This window comes from Amblyomma mixtum, chromosome 1, assembly GCF_055824585.1.
Source record: "Amblyomma mixtum isolate Tamu chromosome 1, ASM5582458v1, whole genome shotgun sequence".
Taxonomy (NCBI): domain Eukaryota; kingdom Metazoa; phylum Arthropoda; class Arachnida; order Ixodida; family Ixodidae; genus Amblyomma; species Amblyomma mixtum.
Genome location: NC_143012.1, coordinates 179,845,664 through 179,867,002, shown reverse-complemented (window position 1 = coordinate 179,867,002; position 21,339 = coordinate 179,845,664). Strand labels below are relative to the sequence as shown.

General features: G+C 45.8%; 1 protein-coding gene across 5 annotated transcripts in view; it reads left to right on the top strand.

Annotated features, from left to right (window-relative positions):
- LOC149370118 (uncharacterized) overlaps positions 1–21,339 on the top strand; it is a 144,602-nt gene that overhangs the window by 95,007 nt on the left and 28,256 nt on the right. For 4 of the 5 annotated variants that reach the window (XM_089560123.1, XM_089560115.1, XM_089560128.1 and 1 more), the window contains 5 exons: positions 4,931–5,017; positions 6,284–6,508; positions 7,881–7,930; positions 15,009–15,162; positions 17,967–18,152. In XM_089560123.1, coding sequence (XP_089416249.1) covers positions 4,931–5,017; positions 6,284–6,508; positions 7,881–7,930; positions 15,009–15,162; positions 17,967–18,152 — 702 coding nt within the window. The remainder of the gene's footprint in view (positions 1–4,930; positions 5,018–6,283; positions 6,509–7,880; positions 7,931–15,008; positions 15,163–17,966; positions 18,153–21,339) is intronic. The other variant, XM_089560108.1, reaches the window with a different exon arrangement.

Below are 21,339 nucleotides of genomic sequence, written 5' to 3'. Positions count from 1 at the left end.
ACAAAAAACATCTTGAATAAGGTTGAAATTGTCAAAGTGATAGACATACGAGAATTTCGGTAACTGCGCTGGTCGAAGAAATTCTTCACCAGCTGCAGTTGGTTCACAGCGTTTCACCATATGTGGGAGAAGAAACGCATATTAATGACATTCTAGTTGAAATCGGGAGGAAGAAGTGGGCTTGGGCAGGGCATGTAATGCAAAGGCAAGATAACCGCTGGTCCTCAAGGGTAACGGAGTGGATTCCAAAAGAAGGCAAACGTAGCAGGGGGCGGCAGAGAGTTACATGGGCGGATGAGATTAAGAAGTTTGCGGGGATACGGTGGCCACAACTGGCAAAGGACAGGGTTGATTGGGGAGACATGGGAGAGGCCTTTGCCCTGCAGTGGGCGTAGTCAGGCTGATGATGATGATTACTATATTTAGACAAGACAGTTACCATCAGGTTAGGAGGAAGGCAAAGTGGCAACTACTGAAGAGATGTGTGAATAAAATGTCGCTCACTTCGCATGCTGCCCAGCCATGCAGCAGGAAGCCATTATGTACCACAACTTCAGAATCACAGGCCAACTAGAAACTCTTGGTATTTGTGCTCTTTTGCGGACTGTGCGGCTTCCATGTCTAGAGGTGATGCGTGTGGTGGAAAGTATAGTGACGCCATCTGTTGACATATGTAGCAAGGGGTCATTTCATTCATTTTCACAGGTTTGCTGAGAGCTTAGAAGGACACACGTCATAAAGATGACTTAATACTGCCTATTTTGTATGTAAATGGGAGAAGAAAAATTGCTTTTAGTGTTCCTAAAAGGTAATCTATAGGCCTGGAATTATTTCTTGCTTCCATTAATGTCTGTTTTTAGTTTCTATTAACATTAGCTGGAACTTTCGTAGCAGAAAAAACATCACCCGAAGCTTTCTTAGCGGAAAACAATTTTTTAATACTTTTCTGCAGATGTCAACGTACATTCACGATCAAAATAATTCAAAGTGCTTTTCAATGATTCAACTCCTCACGTGCATCACCTAACAAAAATTGAGCTGTCTTTGGTGTTTATGTGCTGTTTGTGTTCTTGCGGACAAACACGGCAAATGTTCAAGTGCCTTTAACACAATGCGATGGATCAATTAGGATGCCAAAGCATTCTTCAGATTATTTTGGGGACAACTGTATTTATTTCGTTTAAGCCATTAGTTAACAGTATACCTAAGTACTTGATACAAAATACAGGTTTAAGGTATTGGCTGCTTTACTTCGTTTCATACATAGCAGACAATGCAGCAGAGGCTGTGGAAGTAGTGTGCCCGCAAAGCCATATTATTCTGCTACATATCATTTGTTCCTCTAGAAACTTTGATGAAGCCGCCGCGGTGGCTCAGTAGTTATGGCGCTCAGCTGCTGACCCGAAAGACGCGGGTTCGATCCCTGCCGTGGCGATCTAATTTCGATGGTGGCGAAATGCTAGAGGCCCGTGTGCTGTACAATATCAGTGCACGTTAAGGAACCTCAGGTGGTCGAAACTTCCGGAGCCCTTCACTACAGCATCCTTCATAGCCTGAGTCACTTTGGGACGTTAAACTCTGTAAACCGAAGCCCTGGTGACTGTTTTGACGAAAACAAAGAAGTATAAAAGAAAGCACTAGCATTGGGAATCGTGGGCGAAGTTGTGTAATGTTTAGTGTCTGGGCCCTCTGGCTATGATTTCCACTGAGTGTGCACTACTTTTTAGGCTCGGATGGAACCAGAGTGGTTTGCCCTACCAGTCACATATCATACTGCAACATGTCATTCTTACTTTTCGAAGCCTGTATGAGTTGCAGCACAGAAATGTGGCGAGTGGTGAAACGATGTGCAGGAGGTTGCCATTAACGGTACTTGATATTTGACGAAACCAGATATGCCCGTGTTCAGTTTGGTTGTATGACAAACTGCTTTTCGGGTGTGGACTTAGCTTGCGTGATCAGGTGCGCTAGCTTTGGCAGCATTGACTGCTATGTATGAAACGGAGTATAGTGTGCACTAGTAGTGCTCCCTTTCTTGTTCAGGTTATAGATATTGTTGTAAAAGTAGCCACCCCCTTTTTGCATGCCAATCTGTGAACTCGCAAACAGTATTAATTTGATATAAAGTTTGGCTGGATGCCTCGGCAGTAGCAAAGTAAATGATGCAGCTTTCCAGAGCCAATTTTGCTTGAAGATTTTGGCAGCAGGTTAAAACTTTTAAGGAACAATCACCATGCCTGGCAGGCACCTGGCAAAACACACAATCTCTACAACCTGGCTGCCTCTGTGGTTGATTCAAGGTGCGTTTCGAGCAAGCTGTGTTTGAGTCTCTGGTTGTGCTCCTGCTTACCAGGCAGGCCTGTTGAGCAGGGGGGAAACGGTTTGACCTGAGAGACTGATGGCATCTTTTCCAAGAATTTCTTTCCTGGGAGGGCTGAGCGCTGTGCCAGCTACACTTACATTTGCTAAGAGAACCAGCGGGCATATTTATTTACTTTCTGTGCTCTCAAGTTGTAGAGATATTACGGAGAGGACTGGTGGATATGTGATCACTGATGACTTTCTTGAAATTAATTTCATCGGACATGGCAGCTAGGGAGGTATGACAGGCAGTTCCAGTCGTCGGAGGTCCTTTGTATGAATGAGTTGGCGTTCTTGGCGGTGTTGGTATTTAAACCACGGACATAACTAGAAGAATAAGAATGGGGTGGACCGCATATGGCAGGTTCTCTCAGATCATGAATGGCAGTTTACCAATATCCCTCAAGAGAAAAGTATACAACAGGTGTATCTTACCGGTACTCACCTATGGGGCAGAAACGTGGAGGCTAACAAAGAGGGTTCAGCTTAAGTTAAGGACAATGCAGCGAGCTATGGAAAGAAAAATGATAGGTGTAACGTTAAGAGATCAGAAGCGGGTGGAGTGGGTGAGAGAACAAACGCGCGTTAATGATATCCTAGTTGAAATCAAGAGGAAGAAGTGGGCTTGGGCAGGGCATGTGATGCGAAGGCAAGATAACCGCTGGTTCTTAAAGGGTAACGGAGTGGATTCCAAGAGAAGGCAAGCGTAGCAGGGGGCGGCAGAAAGTCGGGTGGCCGGATGAGATTAAGAAGTTTGCGGGGATGCGGTAGCCGCAACTGGCAAAGGACAGGGTTAATTGGAGAGACATGGGAGAGGCCTTTGCCCTGCAGTGGGCGTTGTCAGGCTGATGATGATGATGATGACATCCCACGTACGGAGTGGAGGCTGTTCCACCTTACCAGTAGGGCAGTTTGCCGTCATCCCACTTCTCTTTACCCAGCAACCAGCTATAGTCGGATACAAATTAAGAATGAAGTGGCAGGTGCCCTTCAAAGGAGACCCTCCAGCGAATGGTGTGACTGATTTTTGTGACAACATGGTTAATCCCCTGCAACACTGGGTTAATTCCATTTCACACTAGTGTTACAGAGAATTGACGAGAGAATAACCATGGCATATGAAAATCTGTCCACGCCATTTGATGGGGGGCCCCCTTTGAGGGACATGGGCTGCTTTGGTCTTGAGTTGTATGCGACTGTAGCAGTGTGGCACTGGTCAGAAACTTCACTTAGACGTTAGCAAAAAAGAGCAGGTGCAAAATGTTGTGTACACCCTTTATTACAACCGCAACCCTTTTTTGGAACCTGTCGTTGCAAAATATTTCCGAATTTTGCAGCAAAACCATTGTTATGAAATTATTTTTTAGCAAGTATGCTACATGAATAGCATTATGCTCCTGTATCTTGAAGCTGGTGCTTGTTGATGTAATGAAGCTGTGCTTTCTTCCCAATTTTACTGGCAGAGAGGGCACAGCGTTTCAAGGAAGTAACATGTATGGATGGTGGTGGTGGTTCTGTCTTCACGGCTGCAGTTCATACTGATAGATAGAGCCAGCTGACTGATAGCCAGAGACTCATAGAGCCAGCTTTGTACAGTGAGCTTGGATGAGGGTGAAGTGTCTTCATGGCACGCCTGTTGTTGCTGTGCAAAAGAAACTTGCGTTTGGAATGGCAAACAGAGCGCATACCAGATGATTTCTAGAAATTGTTCTGTTTTTAGTAATTTACAAGACCTCTTTCCATTTTATTTTGTTGAGTGTGTGTCATCTAGCTCAGCACTCGGCTTTGCATTTGGTACAGAAGGATAGAAAAAAAAAGGAAATGGCTGGGCAATCCAAAAAAAAAAGGTTATTTGTCAAATTTTGGTTGAATTGATCACATATCATAGAACTATTATATGTTTTTTATTTGGTTTTGGATCTTTAGCCAGCTTTTGTGCTGGAGTTCTTGCTCCTACTTGTGAGAAATGGATTTGGTCTCATGTTGCGAAACATCAGAGGTGCTCTGGCTACTGCAATCGTGTACTAATTGCTCAGATGTGAGGCTGTTTTTCCTCGGTCTTGCTTGTCAATATTGCTCTGTTCACGGCATTTCGGAAATAATGCGAACACACTATGTTTACGCTTACAGTGGGGCACACTTTGCAAGGTAGCAATTATCTTACAGCCTAAGTTTTCATCGTTATTTCTTTTCTGTAAAACATTTAACTGCAGCAGCATTACAGTGATGATTTACAGCTAGCTTTATAAGTATCTGTACTTAGTGAGAGGATGTTGCCACAGGAATCAAACAGATCAGTAGCCGTGTCTGGTGACTTGCAACAGCCATATCTCGTTTAATTTCTATAGAGAGAATCAGTGGTGCAGAGGAGTGGATGCAGTCACTTGAGTGCAATTCATTCCTTATGTTTCAGCCCAAAAACAACTCTTGTTCAAGCGTACAAAAGCAATGTTCCATGGAAAGCACTTAGCAAATACAGCCTTCAAGTTCCTGTAATTGTTTTATGTCAGGCCTGCCCCTTACTTACGTACTGACGGCTAATGCTCAGCACTGTGCATTCTGTTTGCAGACCCCGCTGGTGTGCTCTGCCTGCAAGGAGTCATTTACATGCAAGGATGCAGTAACCAAGCACCTTCTCGAAGTCCACTACAACCTGGTGAGTGGCTTCATGCCTCAGTTGAACATGCTGACGGCAAGGATCGGGTTTGACCGCCAGGCTCACTGCTTTGAGAGGGACAACCTTACTTCGTCAGAAGAAACGAGATTGTTGGCACTTGCACATTATACATGGCTCTCTCATACCACCAGTTGTGATAAATGTCAATGTGCATGAGTTGGGTCACTTTACTGTTCAGGCAAATTGCGCAGGGGGCCTTTTATACCATGTTGTTCATTCATACTAGAATGCTGGAATATGCTGCCTGGTGAGTCCTGGTTTTCAAAGCCCTATAGAAGATTATTTTTTTTATTAAAATGTGCTTTTGAACCAGATGCTCTTTTTGCACTACGTGTTCATTGTTCCATTCATTTCTGCATATTTTATTTTTCCAGCTGCCAGCTGTATGTACAACTTTTTGTAAACCCCACTTTACATAAATGCTTTTCTGGTGCTCTAGTTATATCAAATAAGTAAAGGAATTAAATGATTTAGGATCGTCCCAAAGTAAATTTTAAAAAGGGGATATTTCCTGATCACGAGCAGGCACTTTCATGTGGGCGAAACAGCATTGAAAAATGGGCTTGTGTTCTTACAGTTGTATGTGTGCCTTCTCTTTAAAGGTGCACTGAAGAGGAACTGAACTCGTATTTTTACCGCTGGAACTCGATCTACACATTCCGAGCGTTCTTGGAAACTTCGAATTATTGCCCTGTGCGGCCGATTTCCCTAATTTAAATCCGATTAACGTCGGGCTCCTGCCTTTCTTGTTTTGTTTTTTTTTAATTCCCCGCAAACGGTGGGAGGAGTTGACCAACCTTTCATCCAGTCCTATGGCGGCTTGCCGCTCTGCCATCGGTGGAGTGATATTGTAGTGATCGGCGAAAGCAAAGAGTCCACGCGTATTTTACTTTCGCGGGGCCTAATTTGTAGCTATGTAGTCTCTGACTAGACCTATTTACTCACAGAAACCTAAAAGGAAGAAAATAAAGCGAAAGCAAAGTCACCACGTGACTGCCTGAAAGGCACCCATTCGTTGGTCGACTCCTACCACCGTATGCGGGGAATTAAAAAAAAAAAAGGAAGTTTCTAAGAATGCTGGGACCGTGTAGATAGAGTTCCTGTGGCAAAAAGACGAGTTCAGATTCCTCTTCAGTGCACCTTTAAGTTGACAGTGGTAAGCGGCTCCATTAAAAAGCGATTGTCAGTGTTGTTGGTAGTGCCTCTCTCTGGTGGTGGTGTGAGCAAGTGGAAACTTTCTGACAGGCACGGGTGAACGAAGAGCGGCCCTTCAGCCTGAAGGAGATGCGGTCGGCACTGCTGGTGGCCAGCGCGACAGTGAAGCGCTTCACGTGCCCCGAGCCGGAGTGTGGGGTGTCGTTTGCTGCATACAAGTCATACTACATGCACCTGAGCCGCTGCGGGCCATTTGTTAGCGTGTTCAAGGAGGAGGACAACCAGAACAACAAGAAAAACCAGAAGCCCTACCAGGTGGGACAGCCTTTTTTGCTGTGCGCAGGAGCAACAGTCAAGAGACTAAAAATTCAGTTTTGGACACGTTGGCAGTCACCGAAAGCTGTATATTTTATTCCCCTCTGGGCAGTCTTCCGAGCCGGGCCTAACTGGTGAGCCAGCTAAGCATTGTGCAGCGACATCATTTTTTAAGTCAATACCAATCTTTAAGAGTTATACGTGTATGTTGTTGGTGGGCTCCAAAACAGAGTAGAATTTTGTTACTTTGAACTCACTTATATTTAGCTCCTTGTTTATGTGAGCCAACATTTCAGTGCCCTCAGCAACCATGGGCATTTCCATTTGACAAAAACTCCTGGTAGTTCTAACTCATGAGCGTATGCAGTGGTTAATTCGAGCAGGCCACACATGCACCCCACCCAGCCTGCACAGCGTAGTGACTCAGTGGACACAGCTGTGTGGCAGTAACCATGGCAGTTGATTGCACGACTGCCTTCGGCACATGTTCATTGGGGTGCTGCTGATGTTGTTTTGCCATTCATGGTCACGTGCTGTCAGTGCACACCACTTACTGCTAGGTAGGCTCCTGCTGCCCAGTGTGCACTGTCGTGGTTGTGGCAAGTCAGGGTGGTTGTAATGGCTTTTAAAATCAGTTAAAAAATGGTGTGCTTTGATCCCTTGCTGTCAGTGCTGAGTGGGAGCATAAGCATGGAAAATCTGAGCGCATCTGATGTGCCTGTAATCTGGTCATCTGTGCAATGCCAAAAGCTCCCGTTTCAATCAGGCTCCCTTCAGTTCAGGCTTCACATATACTGAAAAAATTTTTGGCCCCACCCTTGAGTTTGAATCATTGGGATAGGACTGTACCATGCAGCACGTAGTGTTGCTAGCTGGAACAGCCAAGTACAGTGTCAGCTGTGGTATTCTTTTCTCAGTTTTAACTTAATATTAATGCTTGCTGTAAAGCAATACACTCAGCCCTTTCCAGAGTAGAGCCATGAATCTGTTCATTCCTTGTTGCTATAGTTGTAAGTTGTTCCCAGCAAGGTCAAGAAGCTGCTGTTCTGCTCAAAGTATAGTTGCCATCTCCATCACATGGCAGTGCTGTATTCTGTGCAGAATAAGTCATCGCCAATGCTTTGCATCGCTATAGCTTCCATTGTGATGTTAAAAAGACCCTGCCTATTTTTCTTCTCCACCTTGTGCATAGTGGCAGCATAGGTTGGTCTCTGATGCTGTCTGTCTTGCCATGTTTCCTGTTCTCATAAATCTCACAGAAAACGAACTCACTCAAAAAGTTATACTGCATATCCTTATTTTTCTTGCAGCTGTGTGCAAAAAAAGAAAAAGCTGATAGCAGTCTTTATTGTTTTTCCTCTTTTTCTTTCAGGAGCCTGAAACTGAAGCTAATCCGGCGGGCAAACGTTTATCTGCACTCAGGTGAGCTGCTACTGCAGTGTTGGCACTCCCCACGTAGGCACACATAGTACATTCACCCAAACAATTTTTATTAACGAGATATAGCAATCAGGCTGTCATCATACATTTTCCGATTTCTTCTCATTGAAATTCCCTGATTGGTCAATCAGGTTCATGTGACTCTGATGATGTCATCAGGGTCACATTGCCCCAACTGACCAATCGTAAAGCTCCACCAGATTTGAAATTCCCTGGTTGGTCAATTGGGTTTGGTTTATTGGGGTTTAACGTCCCAAAGCAACTCAGGCTATGAGGGACACCGTAGTGAAGGGCTCTGGAAATTTCAACCATCTACGGTTCTTTAACAGGCACTGGCATCGCACAGTACATGGGCCTCTAGAATTTCGGCTTCATCGAAATTCGGCCGCCGCGGCCAGGATCGAACCCGCGTCTTTCGAGTCAGCAGCCGAGCGCCGTAACCACTGAGCCACCGTGGCGGGGGGTTGTTCAACTGGGAGATGGCGTCATTGGGGTACAGTACAGAAGTGTTATGTGGGAGATGGCGTCATTGGGGTGCAGTACAGAAATGTTATGCAGATTATTCAGTACAAAGTCTGCATGCCCATATTTAGTTGAGCAAAGCACCAACCACTCGTGTGACTTGGTCACTATATAAACCTCCGAAAGAAAAACTTTTCAGCCTAGCTGTCTCTTTGCCACCTGCCTGCCACACCTTCTGCGAGCCTGCTATCGACTACAGTGTCATCTCATTTGTTTGCAAAGATATAGAGGAGCTCTGTGTGCAGTAATGTGTCTGTATACAACAAGTAGACTGCCGTAAAGGTGAATTGGTTAATACGAACTCAGTTAACATAAACTTAGTTTAGACGAACTCTGTTAAGACGAGTCCTTGGACAAGATGAACAGTGGGAGAACATTTGGTTGGCATCCTGTAGTCACAGTGTAAAAAGAAAACTGTTAAAGGGAAACTGCTTTAAATTGCGACTTTCTGGAAAATCGCTGAAAGTGTATTCAGAAGGTGCGATTATCTAAAGTTTCAATCTTTATTTCATGTATTTTTGCGCGGATGACGTTAGTTTTGGTTTTGTGCGTGCATGCCAGTTGCCACCCGCTCAGGCGGGAGACGTGCGTGACGTCGCAAGTCTCGTGGCGGCCTGCTCCCATCGCGCCGTGCTGGCATTGGTTGAGCTGTTGCGGCATGGAAACGTGCAACAGATCAACATTTACAGCCTATAAAGTGGTAGTAACCATTATATCATTCAGATACGGAAATGACCATAGACTCGAGACATGGCTGCGTTGCCATGTCTCGAGTTGCCAACGTTGTTACTTTCTGATGGTCTCGGGCATGGATGGAGACCCCCTCCGCTTAGTTTTTTTTATATTTGTGCATGCTTGCATGAAAATACTATTTACATGATATATTTAATTTTCTGCCCATTCAAGCATACATATATATTGCCTGCGGGAGTTTGTGTGGTGAATGTACTACAAATTCGGACTAAGAGAGACGATCGAGAGTGTTTATAATGTGTATTTCTTTTCTGCATCGCATCCGAGATGATTTTCTGTCAAAGATTGTTTGAATAAGCAGAAAAACTGGAACCAGTGAAAATATTTCCGAACTGTCTCTTGACAAGGAAAATACACCTGTAACAAATGCTGCCAGGTTTTTAGCCTTCATATTCTCTGTAATCATGCGCACTAGTATGTGCTACAGAGTGCACATTTTTTGAAGTAAACTTCACTTTTTATAGGTTACCTGCAATTTTCATGTAGTTTAGGTCCCCTTTTCACTAAAGCGTGGCTGTCATGCTTGCAGTTTTGCGCTTTCTAGGGAATCTTGCCACCTAGTATTGCGAGGTGGCGTACAGCTGACCTGGGAGATGATGATTATATCTTACCGACGGTTATTACCGCTATATCGGGGACAACAACAACAACTGCCTCCTCCTGCCTGGCTCCAGGTCTTCAAGAACGTCTCCGTCACAAGTATACGTGACATTATGTACGGAAAAGCGTCAGGTTTGAGGCACTGCCGTTTCAGTGGCATGGTGAGGATTCGCAACAGAGAATGATTTATGTCGCAGTCGTTGTTGATTAAATTGCCGCGATAAAAATTCGGACCTAGAACGTTTGTCGCGAAGGCTAGCTGTGCCCCATGGATCCATTCTTCAGAGCTTAGCATATTTTGGGAAGGCATGGCATGGTGCGTCTCTTCCTCCGCTGCAGTACTGTTACAACCTTTAGCGGAATAATACTTTTGCACCCCCACCCTTCGCTGGTCTGGCAGCTGTGTGGATCAAATTTGAGCTCTGACAACTCAGGACGCAAGCAGCGGCACTCGCAGTGTGTCCCCTACGTTGCATGTGGCGTCCATGCTATCCACGCAGCTGCAGCAGACGCATGCCATGACTCCAAAGCAGCCGGGCCGGCCGGGCACAGAGGCAGGGAGACGCGTGACATCACAGCCTCCAAGGAGCAGTAGTTTGGGGTGCCGCCGCCAAGTGCACCAGTTCAAATAAAAATAGGGGAAAAAAGTGCTTTCCGCTGGCTTCATGCAAAAAACAGTGTGGTTTCAGTCGACTTAGGAACGACAGCTTTCATTCTAGTGAAAAATTAGACCGACTAAAATTTAATCCAGTATCCCTTTAAGACAAACTGCATATCTTGCCCCTTCAATGAAGACAAACTTTCGCAATGACCACGAACCCCAATGTCTTCATAAATGGTACTTGTGGAGTATCTGTGTGGTGCTCTCAAGGCAAGGAAGGAAGAAAAAAAAATTGCAAGAATGCTTGCTTTCAAAAAAGAAAAAAAGTACATCCTCTACAAGAAAGCTTTCCTGCACTTTTGCTCAAAGGTGTGGGGAAACGTTCTTGCGGGGGTTTTTTCTTGAGGGTGTGAAGAAGGCAGGGCACCATCACGCCTGCCTGCGTGCTCATTGCCAGACATTTGCGTCACGCACATGTCACATGCCGCAGGTTGCTCTTGAGGGATGAAAAGACACGCAAACATGGAGTGCACCTGCTCGTTGACTTCAGGTTTAAGTAGTTGCAGAACTGGCGTGGTGGCTTCACTACGCGTTCTCTGTGCAGAGGTCTGACATGACCAAATAACAGTGTCACCTGCGCTAGATGGGAAGATGCATGGTGAACCTGCTCATGGTATTGGTAATGGCTGCGCTCTTGAAAGAGCAAGATAAGAGGCAGAGAGAGAAAGAAAACGACAGTCACGTGATGTCAGAGCCTAGATTACAGAGCTAGCCAGCTGGGCACCTTCGAAGCGCTCAGAGCCGTAGGGAAAGCAAAAATAAGTAAGATAACACAAATAGAGGACACTTTGGAAGAGAGAAAAAAGAGACTGTGGGAAAAAAAAAAGAGACTAATGCTGTTTTCAGGTGGGATGTTGTGAGCTTGTTTCACGCCCTCACTCTTCAGCTCCCATCACGCATGGTGCATAGCGTTAAGGGTCCCAATCAGCGGAGAGCCCGGCTTAATTGGCACCATCGCTGGTGTATGCAGAAAATCCCGAATGATCAAGATGGTTGTGACGTCACACATTGAGCTGTGGGTATCAAAATGATAAAAAATTAGGTTAAATTGTGATTCAAGGTTGTAGCATGACTTAAATGTCTTTATGACAAGTGAGGCTGTAAAGTAATTTAATTACACTGGAAAGGAAATTGGGAGAATTACCAATTTAACTTGCACTGATGGCGCCTATGTGCTGTGCGATGTCTGTGCACGTTAAAGATTCCCAGGTGGCCGAAATTATTTCAAGCCCTCCACTGCAGCTCCTCTTTTTTCCTTTCTTCTGTCAGTCCCTCCTTTATCCCTTCCCTTATGGCACGGTTCAGATGTCCACTGAGACGTAAGACAGATACTGCGTGATTTCCTTCCCTCGAAAACCAATTTTGTAGTTTTCAAATTATCAGTCAGTAATTGAACCCATTGCCCTTGGCAGTTGCAAGTCAAACATGCTACCCCTAGGCCATTGAGGCACATTCGTTCAACTTGTTTAAAGGGAGACCTTGCGTGTCTTGTAAGAAAAAATTATTTTTAAAAAATAAACAAACAGAAATGAAAATAACACATAAAAACAAATTTTTCTAAAAAGTGGTGGCATTTTAACTTAGCTAAACCAAGTAGACATGCAAAAGCATCTGTTTGGCCTGGTTGGCTCATGGTTTTGCTTTGCTGGGTTGTCGGCATGTCTGGCGACGATATTAGTTCGATAGTAGTATTAAAACGACGACGTGCAATGTAGAGAGCGAGAGTGTGTTACAGTTTAACATAAGACATGATCGGCTGTGGCGATAGCGTGGTGCTCTTGTGCACAGACCGCTGAAGCTGGTCTATTCGCACGGCCGCGAGTTTGAAACCCTGTTGTGGCATTATTTATTCTTTTTATTTATTTAATTATTTATATACCTACATTATGGCGTTGCTACGTCGCCGTTGCTGTGGTCTTGGCACAAACCGACATACATTGCTAGATCTTGCTCGGGGTTTACCCACCGTAATAGTGCTTTCACACTAATAAGTAAAGAACAGTTTCCGTCTCTGCAAAGTGATATGAAAAGAGGAATCCAGGCCATCGAAGGGACCCATTGATGCTATCGCGTCATGCCCTTAAAGGTGCACTGAAGAGGATTCTGAACTTGTCTTTTTGCCGCGGGAACTCGATCTACACGTTCCTAGCATTCTTAGAAACTGCAACTTATTGCCCTGTATGGCCGATTTCCCTAATTAAATCGAATTAACGTCCGGCTCCCGCCCTTTTTTTTTAATTCTGCCTTGTACGATGGGCGGAGTCGACCAACGCGTGAAGTTCCTTTCAGCCAGCTCCGTGGAGGCTTTGCTTTCGCTTTATTTTGTTTTTTAGGTTTCCATGAATAAATATTTTCATTCGCAGATAATATAGCCACAAAATAAGCCCGCAGAAATAAAAATACGCGTGGACTATTTGCTACTACGGACTACTACGTATTACTCCGCCGATGGCAGAGCGGCAAGCCGCCACGGGACTGGGTGAAAGGCACTCCACGCGTTGGTCGACTCCGCCCATCGTACGAGGCAGAGTTAAAAAAAAAGGGCGGGAGCCGGACGTTAATTCGATTTAATTTGGGAAATCGGCCATACAGGGCAATAAGTTGCAGTTTCTAAGAATGCTAGGAACGTGTAGATCGAGTTCCCGCGGCAAAAAGACAAGTTCAGATTCCTCTTCAGTGCACCTTTAAGGCAGAACTTAAAGGGCCTCAGAAAAAGGCCCTCAATAAAGTTGCAGTATGTCTGGGATGTTAAAGGATGCTGCTTTACCAATATCCTCCAGTAAGAATTATTCCAAAGTGTTTTGTGGAAGATGAGTTATGTGCAGTCAAAATTTTTACTGCCCTGTCTTCACGCCTTTCCCTCTCCTCTCAATTTTCACACACCAAAATGTTAGCGCTCATCTGCCGACCCCACCCACTCGGCCCCTCTCCTACCTCCGCCGGCTGTGCGCGGAGTGGCCATGGCTGTCGTAGCTGCGTGACATCCGAAACTTTAGCACGATGAACCAATGATAACCCCTGGCTGCTGACATCACTTGCACGGCATGATGTCGTATGCCACGTTTTTCGTGAGAGCCTGGCACCGCACGTCAACGCAAGGTGCGAAAATTTTATAGTAAATTTCCCGCTCACTTTTTAGGTCTCAAACATGGCATGACCGCCTGTGTTCTACATAGTACAAGCAGTTTAAAGCCAGGCTTGAATACCCCTTTGTGTTGTTCTTTAAATGTCTCCCGAATTTTCGATAATGATATGTGCTTTTGCTAGCCCATCTGTTCGGCTGCATCGGCTGCAAGTTTGCCAATTGCAATGGGTTGATGATACATCTGGTTGAGTTGAGCTAGTTGGTATTGAGTGGCTCCATTCCTGAGTGGTGCAGAGCAAAGCCTGTGGCTCAAGTGAAAGAGCGCTAGCCAAAGCACAATGATTCCTTTTGATGCTTGTGTGGAGAAGGCCCCATGTCTGCTGTCCACCTGTTTCAATAACATAGGAGTTGCACTAGCTGTGAGTTGCACTAGCTGTGCAACTCTGAGTGTTTCTTTTTCAACTCCAGTCCCGTTAGGTCATGGAAAGAGGCAATCAGGGAGAGCAACTGCTGTGAAGGGCTGCACCCTGGTGAATTGCCGCTAGCATGTTTGTTCAACATTGTTCTCACATCAGGATGTTAATTCGTCTCTGCCATCTCGGTTAGCTGCATTGGCCAAGCAACTTCCAGGGAAGTGGTAGTACTAGGTTTGCAACACACACTAAAGCAAATTCTTTGCAGCTATGAGGATTTGCGAGAGCTTGCCTGCCCAGCTTTGCGGGAATGCGCGCGCGTGCTGTGAGAATAATTGTAATTGTTGCTCTCTTTGGATTATACTTCGCCTTGGTGTTTACTCCAATATACACATGGACTAAAAAAGAATGCAGCTTGGCAATGTCTCTCTGAAAAGGGTGACACTCTTGCCAGTGAGATCTGCAACTAAGCTGTGAAAGGCGTCATTCATCTTTTCTTAACTCCACCAAAACAAAACACTGTGGAAAAAAAGAGGGAACACTTAAGCTCCGACTTAAGAATATGACGCGATAGCGTAATGGGTTAACTCCCATATATGCGGAATTGGTCGCTATCTACTTTACATTCATATATCCTCGGGAGTCCTCATACCCCTACTGGCGCAGTGGTGCAGCGGTTAAATGATGTGCCACTGCCCTGCGATGGCAGGTGCTGTCACTAGTGGGGCTTGCGTGACACAGGTTGCTCTTCCCTAGTGACCAATCATTGCTTTGACTGCCACCTGTCACGGTGGGCAGTTTGCTCACTATTCGATGGGCAACTGTCCCAAAGGTCATGTTGTACACATGGCGATACCCGGCTTTACCTCGCAGAGTGAGGCTATCACTTCAAAATACTGCCGGTAGAGAATCGTGAGGCGGGGGCATTTTGTATCAGAGATGTTTTGAGACTTTATTAAAACAAGTTTTTCAGAACCGCCTTAAAAGATGGGCAGCATTGATGGATTTGAATGCTTTTCAATGCAGAGCCCTAGCCTCCTTCCAGGCCTTGGGTGAACCAGCCAAAGACAAGGCAGCAGAAAAGGAAAGCTCTGTGGACTCTGACTTCGCTCCTTCTTGCGATGAAGGGGACGATCAGGAAGAAAGCGAAGAATGCAGCTCTGGAGACGAGGAGCCTGAGGTTTGTGACCCACCTTCCTTCTTTTCTGTGTGGTTTGTGGAAGTGAGTACGTGCTCCCAGCAGGCTTGTGCAGCTTTAATCAGAGTGCACAGGTTAGGTTTTCTTTAGGTTTATTGGGGTTTAACGTCCCAAAGCAACTCAGGCTGTGAGGGACGCTATAGTGAAGGGCTTCAGAAATTTCGACCACCTGGGGTTCTTTAATGTGCACTGACATCACACAGTACACGGGCCTGTAGAATTTCGCCTCCATCGAAATTCAGCCGCCGTGGCCGGGTTCGAACCAGCGTCTTTCGAGTCAGCAGCCGAACACCATAACACCACTGAGCCACCGCGGCGGCCAGAAGCACAGATATGCAGCCCCTGGGCAGCCCCTGGGCAGTGAACAGACTTGGACAAGTTGGTAAAAACAGTACTGCACCATAATGACTTGCATGATGAATACACTTTTTCCCCCGAACATCTCTGAGAGCTTGGGGGCGCATTCATTATGCAGGGTGAAATATTCAGGAAAAATTTGAAGCAATCAAAATGGGACAGAAAGTAGGCTGGTGGAATACAAACTTCACCTGATACAACCGCCATTGTAATTGAAGTAAAAAGCGCTTCTTAGCTTGGTTTCCATGCTCTAGAGCATAGCCATCAACTTTTGTCTTAAATCAACTTGTATTGCTCACTTAGCAGTCCATAATTCTATCCAAAAAGAGCACAACCTTCATTCATAATGAAGCCCAACCACTACGAGTTGCTTCAATCCTTTATGTGACACATTGAACAGAGAAATGCTTTGTGGTCAGGCGCGATTTCTGTTGGTTGTCGGATTCATAGCAGAACATTCTTATTGGCTGTTCATTTCGTCGAGTGAGGTGTACAGTAGGATCTCGATGACACAAAACTCATGGAGTCATGAAAAACATTGGTATCGTCCGAAATTCGTATCATACAAAACAAACTAAATCGAAATATGAAAGCACAGGAAGTGCAACAAAAATCTGTTTATGGCTTACGAGATTTATTTACAGTAGTGCTTGCGACGCGTATCGCATGACCAGCAGTCGGATATCGCCAATGTGCAGGCCGTGCACGACTGCTCACTCGCAGTGGTGGCAATCACTAACTTGCAGTGCGCACTGTGCAACTGGCAGGTGCAGCATCAGCAATTTATCAGCAATTTGTGGGGTGCACCCTAGCGCTTCACTGCTGTAGTAAATACGATATGAATGGCGATCACGGCGTCAATGATGTGCGAGCACCGCTTAGGGCACATTCACACTTGTGAATCACAGATGTTGCGCGACAAACTTTGGCCGATTCCTTGCGACTTTGGAGCGCTAGGAATTTGGGAAGAAGCGTAACGAATTGGTCAATCCCAGTCATTGCGACGCATGTGACTCGTAGTTGTGAATGCAACTTTAGTGCTTAAGGGTGCGGCCGTGATTTGTGCATTCGTATCATCAGTAGTAGTGTTCGGCACATCTGAAATTTCGCCAACCGTACACATTGCACTGCACGGGGACGCCCAGGAAGTGGAAGCGGAAGGGACGTACAGCCTTCAGGTGCTCAGAAGTGGTGTGCCTCTAAGTGAGCTACTATTGCTGCTTCTAAACCAACGAAAAGGGGCCAGAGTATAGATTCTAGGCCCTTTACAGGACTCGCTGGTTTTGTTACACCTCTAGAAACTTTATATCACAGTGTGGTAAAACTTGAATACAACGAAATTGAGAAAAGTATGCAGTTTTTTCTTAGAGCCAGGTTTTCGTTACATCCAGTTTTCATGTGAGTACTTGAAAGAACAATGGAGAACAGAATCGAAAATGAAAATAAATGCAGGAGAAATTGCCTACCAAATGTTCACAATAAACCCTTATTACTCGAATTCATAAACACGGAGTAACCATTCACGATTGTGTTGATAACATGGCTGTGGCAGCAGCTGCCATCATCTCCACAACGGCTCTCATGACGCAGCTATTAGAGGGGTGGAGATAGGGGGGTATTCTGAAGCAGCCGCCTCGTTCCGCATATCCCCTCTCTCGAGTCTACCCGGTTGGCATTGCCCCAGGAAATGGACTTGTGTCTCCGCCTCATGTCCTCATGCCACCTGCGCTTTCCTCTGTCGGCGCCGGAATCACAGTGCGAGCAATCGAATGACGATGATGGGCACACACGGCTCGTCCTATGACTTCTTTGCTACATTCTGCTGTCTTGAGTTGCTCTTGAACGTGGCTTGTTGTAGCGCAAAAGTGAAAGAGGCGCCGAGTACGCTGGAGCGTGGCTCATCGTGTTGACTCTGTTCTCGCGTTATGATCATAGACATTCTTCCCATGCCAGTTCATGTTTTATTGTCAAGAAACTTTCCCGTGGTTCACCTAAATTTCAAGTAACGCAGCAATTACTAACAAAGAGTTGGCGCAGCAAATTTATTATATCAAGGTCAACCACCACAATACCTTCGTTACATGGGGTTCACAAATGCACACACTTCAGTGGGGGTGGCTTGTTAAATCTAGGTTTAACAATATATTTTATGGACATGAGGTGCCCTTGTATCATAAGAATGCATTATGTCATCAAATGGAGGAAGAGGTCATGTGTAATTTAGGAAAAGAAAGTGAATGAAGTTAGGCGAATGTTACTTTAGTACAGCAACGAAACATGCTGTGCAGTTGGGTGCAAAAATTTTGTGGCATGCAGGTGTGTGGGAAAAAGTAACTATTGCTGCATTGCCTGCGCTGCTCACTTGGCTGGTATCCGATATAGTGATTGGTGGACAGTGGATGGTGGCCGCCATCTGACCGGAAGTGTAGCTCTGCCGACAGGTACCCGAGGCTGAGCCAGAAGACCCAATGCGGCGTGTGGCTGCCATCCTGCGCAAGGCATGGCACGGCAAGTACGAGGAACCACCCCTGGATCGGTCCACCGTGGACCCCGAGCTCGTGGCAAGCTGGGCAAAAACTCTCTCCGAAAGCCGCACCATTGTGTGCCCCAAGCCGGTATGCCCGTCTTTACTCTCAGAGCCTGCCAGAATGGTTTCACAGGTTTTCCAGCATTTCATTGCCACTTCACCGCAATGCTGTGGCCATTGCCTGGTGCTAACCTCAGCTGTGCTATATTCGCTGCAGTGAAATCCCTGTGTGCAGTAGACTTTTAGACCTTCAATAATTAATAGTGCTCTAAGGGGTAAGAAATGCATTGTCAGAAGTTTGCCTAAATATGGTTCAAGACGGAAAGAAGAAAGTTGGGAGACAGAACAAAGTATGGAAGAGAGAGGTGATGGCTCTTTTCATCTTAACTTGTTTTCTATGGCAGAGGCGGTTCTCCCAACCAGGTTCCTTCTGAACCACCTGTTCCCTCCTGTGCTTTCTATAGGAAGCATGCACATAGCACTGCTGTGCCATCTCTAGATGCTCCCCGTAACTGTGGGGGAGTGGCTCCTTGGGCCCATCATCTGCACTCCCACTCATCACTCTTGATAATTTTGACCAAGCTGTGCTGCTTGTAACGTGCCTCTCCATGGGGAGACCTCATAAAGGCTTAGCCTCTTTTCTAGTAGGTCTCCTAGCTGATATTGATGGCTGCCTAAAAACTTCTTTCATACACTTCGGACTTCCTGGCCCAGTTGTCCCCAAGGTTTCTGAATGGATGGTTGGCATGTGCAAGGCCAACGAGGAAGATAGATGCATCGCCAAAACGCCCCGCTGCTGTTTTCATCCTTCTACCTTGTTAGAACCAATGGATGGCTGTTTTTGACTGCCGTAGTACCCACCCAACTACGCCAGGAATTTGCAGTAGCCTGGGAAGTTCTCTTGCCAGTGGTTCAAGACATGCATTCTGCTAACAGATGCAGCTGCAGTTCTTGCTGATTTCATGATTGACACACCCTTCCTCACCTCTAGGCAGGTCTGCCATGTAACAGTAGTATATCACTACGGTGACGCTGACATGCCCTTTTAGAGGCTCTGAAACACCTTTGGACAAGAGCACGTCTACTTGCTCAACACCTGAGCCAAATAATACACCTCTACTCGCAGCAGAGAACCCATAGTCACGCACGAAAGCTGGCGAGCCCTTTCCGGCGACTTTTTCAAGCTCGCACCCTCCTCCGTCAGACTGTTCCTGTGTAAACCATTGAAGAGAGGGCTGTTGGTTAGATTCTTTCAGACATCAGGCAGCTACCACGGCTGCGGCCAATAAGCGACTTAGCTCCGACAGGTCAGGTAGCTCCGCCTCCGGCAGTGGGGCCAGTGGAGGAGCGCCAACCTTCCAGCATGCAAAAAGTGACGAGAGAAGAGGAAAAGGCGCAAAGACACTGAAATTAAAATTTTAACTGCAGATAACTCACCTTCTACGATGTCCGTCAAAAAAATTCTTGGTGGAAGGTATTCGTGAAGTCACATCATAGGCATACCGCAACTTTATGGCAGCCCCTTTCAGAGCCCCTTTAAGCAGAGGGACCATTGGTTGGAAGTATCAGTTTCAGGAGCTCAAAAAAATTAGGTCCTTCTGGCCACTTATGCTGTGAGCATTTGGTCCCTTGTGTAATGGCGTGCATGGCCTTTAAAAAGGGGTAAAAAGGGTTTTTAGAATGTTGGCTTGGCATCTGCGACCTGATTATTCACCCGTTGAATGGTGTGGGAATAGTACTTTTTCAGCACCAAGTGGAATACAAAAGTGCATTTTTACTGCTGAATTGAGTGTAAACAGGTAAAAACTGAATCGAATGCGAATTTTGAGAGTAGTATTACCGTATAAACATGTGTAAGGGCCGCGCTTTTTTTTTTTTTTTCCAAATTCAAGTGCAAATTTTTGGGGTGCGGCTCGTATACACGATGTGTGAATTTTTTTTTTTTTTTTCAGTAAAAACACACCAATCAGGGAATGAGTGGCATTTATTCTACATTCAGTCGTCACTCGCGGAGTCTTCAGACCCCGAGCTGGTGCTGTGCTCTGATGCATGCTCATTCCACAAGAAGTTCCACAACATGTCCGTTTTCAATGCAAAGCCATTGTTCCGCGCTTCCATCACATAGCAGAGCAGCTCTTCTTCCAGTTCATGGAACTTGCATGTCTTGCCTCGGAAAGCGTGCTTTTTGCAGCTTGTGTTCCTTATTGCACCCTTTTATCATTGTCAGACGCACTTCTTTTCTAAGTCGATTTTCCTGCCTGCTGCACGCTTGCCGCGTTCAAGAGCAAACTCATAGCCATGTAGCTTATTGAAGGGCTTGCCCATCGTGCTAAAATTGCAATGCTCGGTGGCAGCACAAGAAAGGCACAACTACGGTGAACTAACACGCTACCATAATTCCTGTGCCTTTGACAGCCGCAACGGCCACAAAAAGCTGGAGCTGGTGATACTGATGCCGATATGGATAGCGGGAGCTCGCGGCGGAGCAAAAAGTTGACAATGATGATGAGCCATGGCCTCGGGCGCCATCTGTGGGCAGCACCTGTAAGCTCTTTAGTGCGTGCACGGCCTCCGCGATCTAGTGCACCGTTGCTCGCAGCCAGAGCTGATCGTGGAGGCCACGACGCATACATTTGGAAGGCTATTCTTGCGTGGGTCATGGAAAGTTTGGGTGCGGCACTTACACAGTTCTTTTTTTTTTAATATTTCCTTCGGTAAAACAGGGTATGGCCCTACACGGGTGCTGTCCTTATGCGCATTTATATGGTATGTCATTTAATTTTTTATAAAGCAAGTTTTTATTCTGTTATGTAACCAATATGTAATATTTTTCTTGGACATCGTGGCAGCGTTTGCTAAATCTGGCTATGGCCTGCTACGTCACCCAATCTTGGAGGCCATGCTTGTTCATTATGAACACTGCCACATGACAGAAATACATCATGGCGCTCAACCCTTCGTCCCATGCAGAAGAATCGTGGCAGCATGTTTTGTGGTGCCGGAGTGGGCCCTGTTTTTGAAACAGTCATTGAAGAGCACTACAGCATTTGTTCAAACCAATTATTAAGGCGAAAGCCTTTAATGTCTCATCGTTGTAAGCAGCAGTTGTCGACAGAAATGTCACGCTTTTCAGTTGGTCGAAACGGTCGTGACGTCACAGTGCGCGAATTTCAAACGGGGCCAATTGTACTTTGGCTAGTAACCTGGCAACCAATTGAAGGGATGGTATAGTGATGCTCCAAGTAAGTGGGACTGAGCTTAGTTAATTGCTTAAT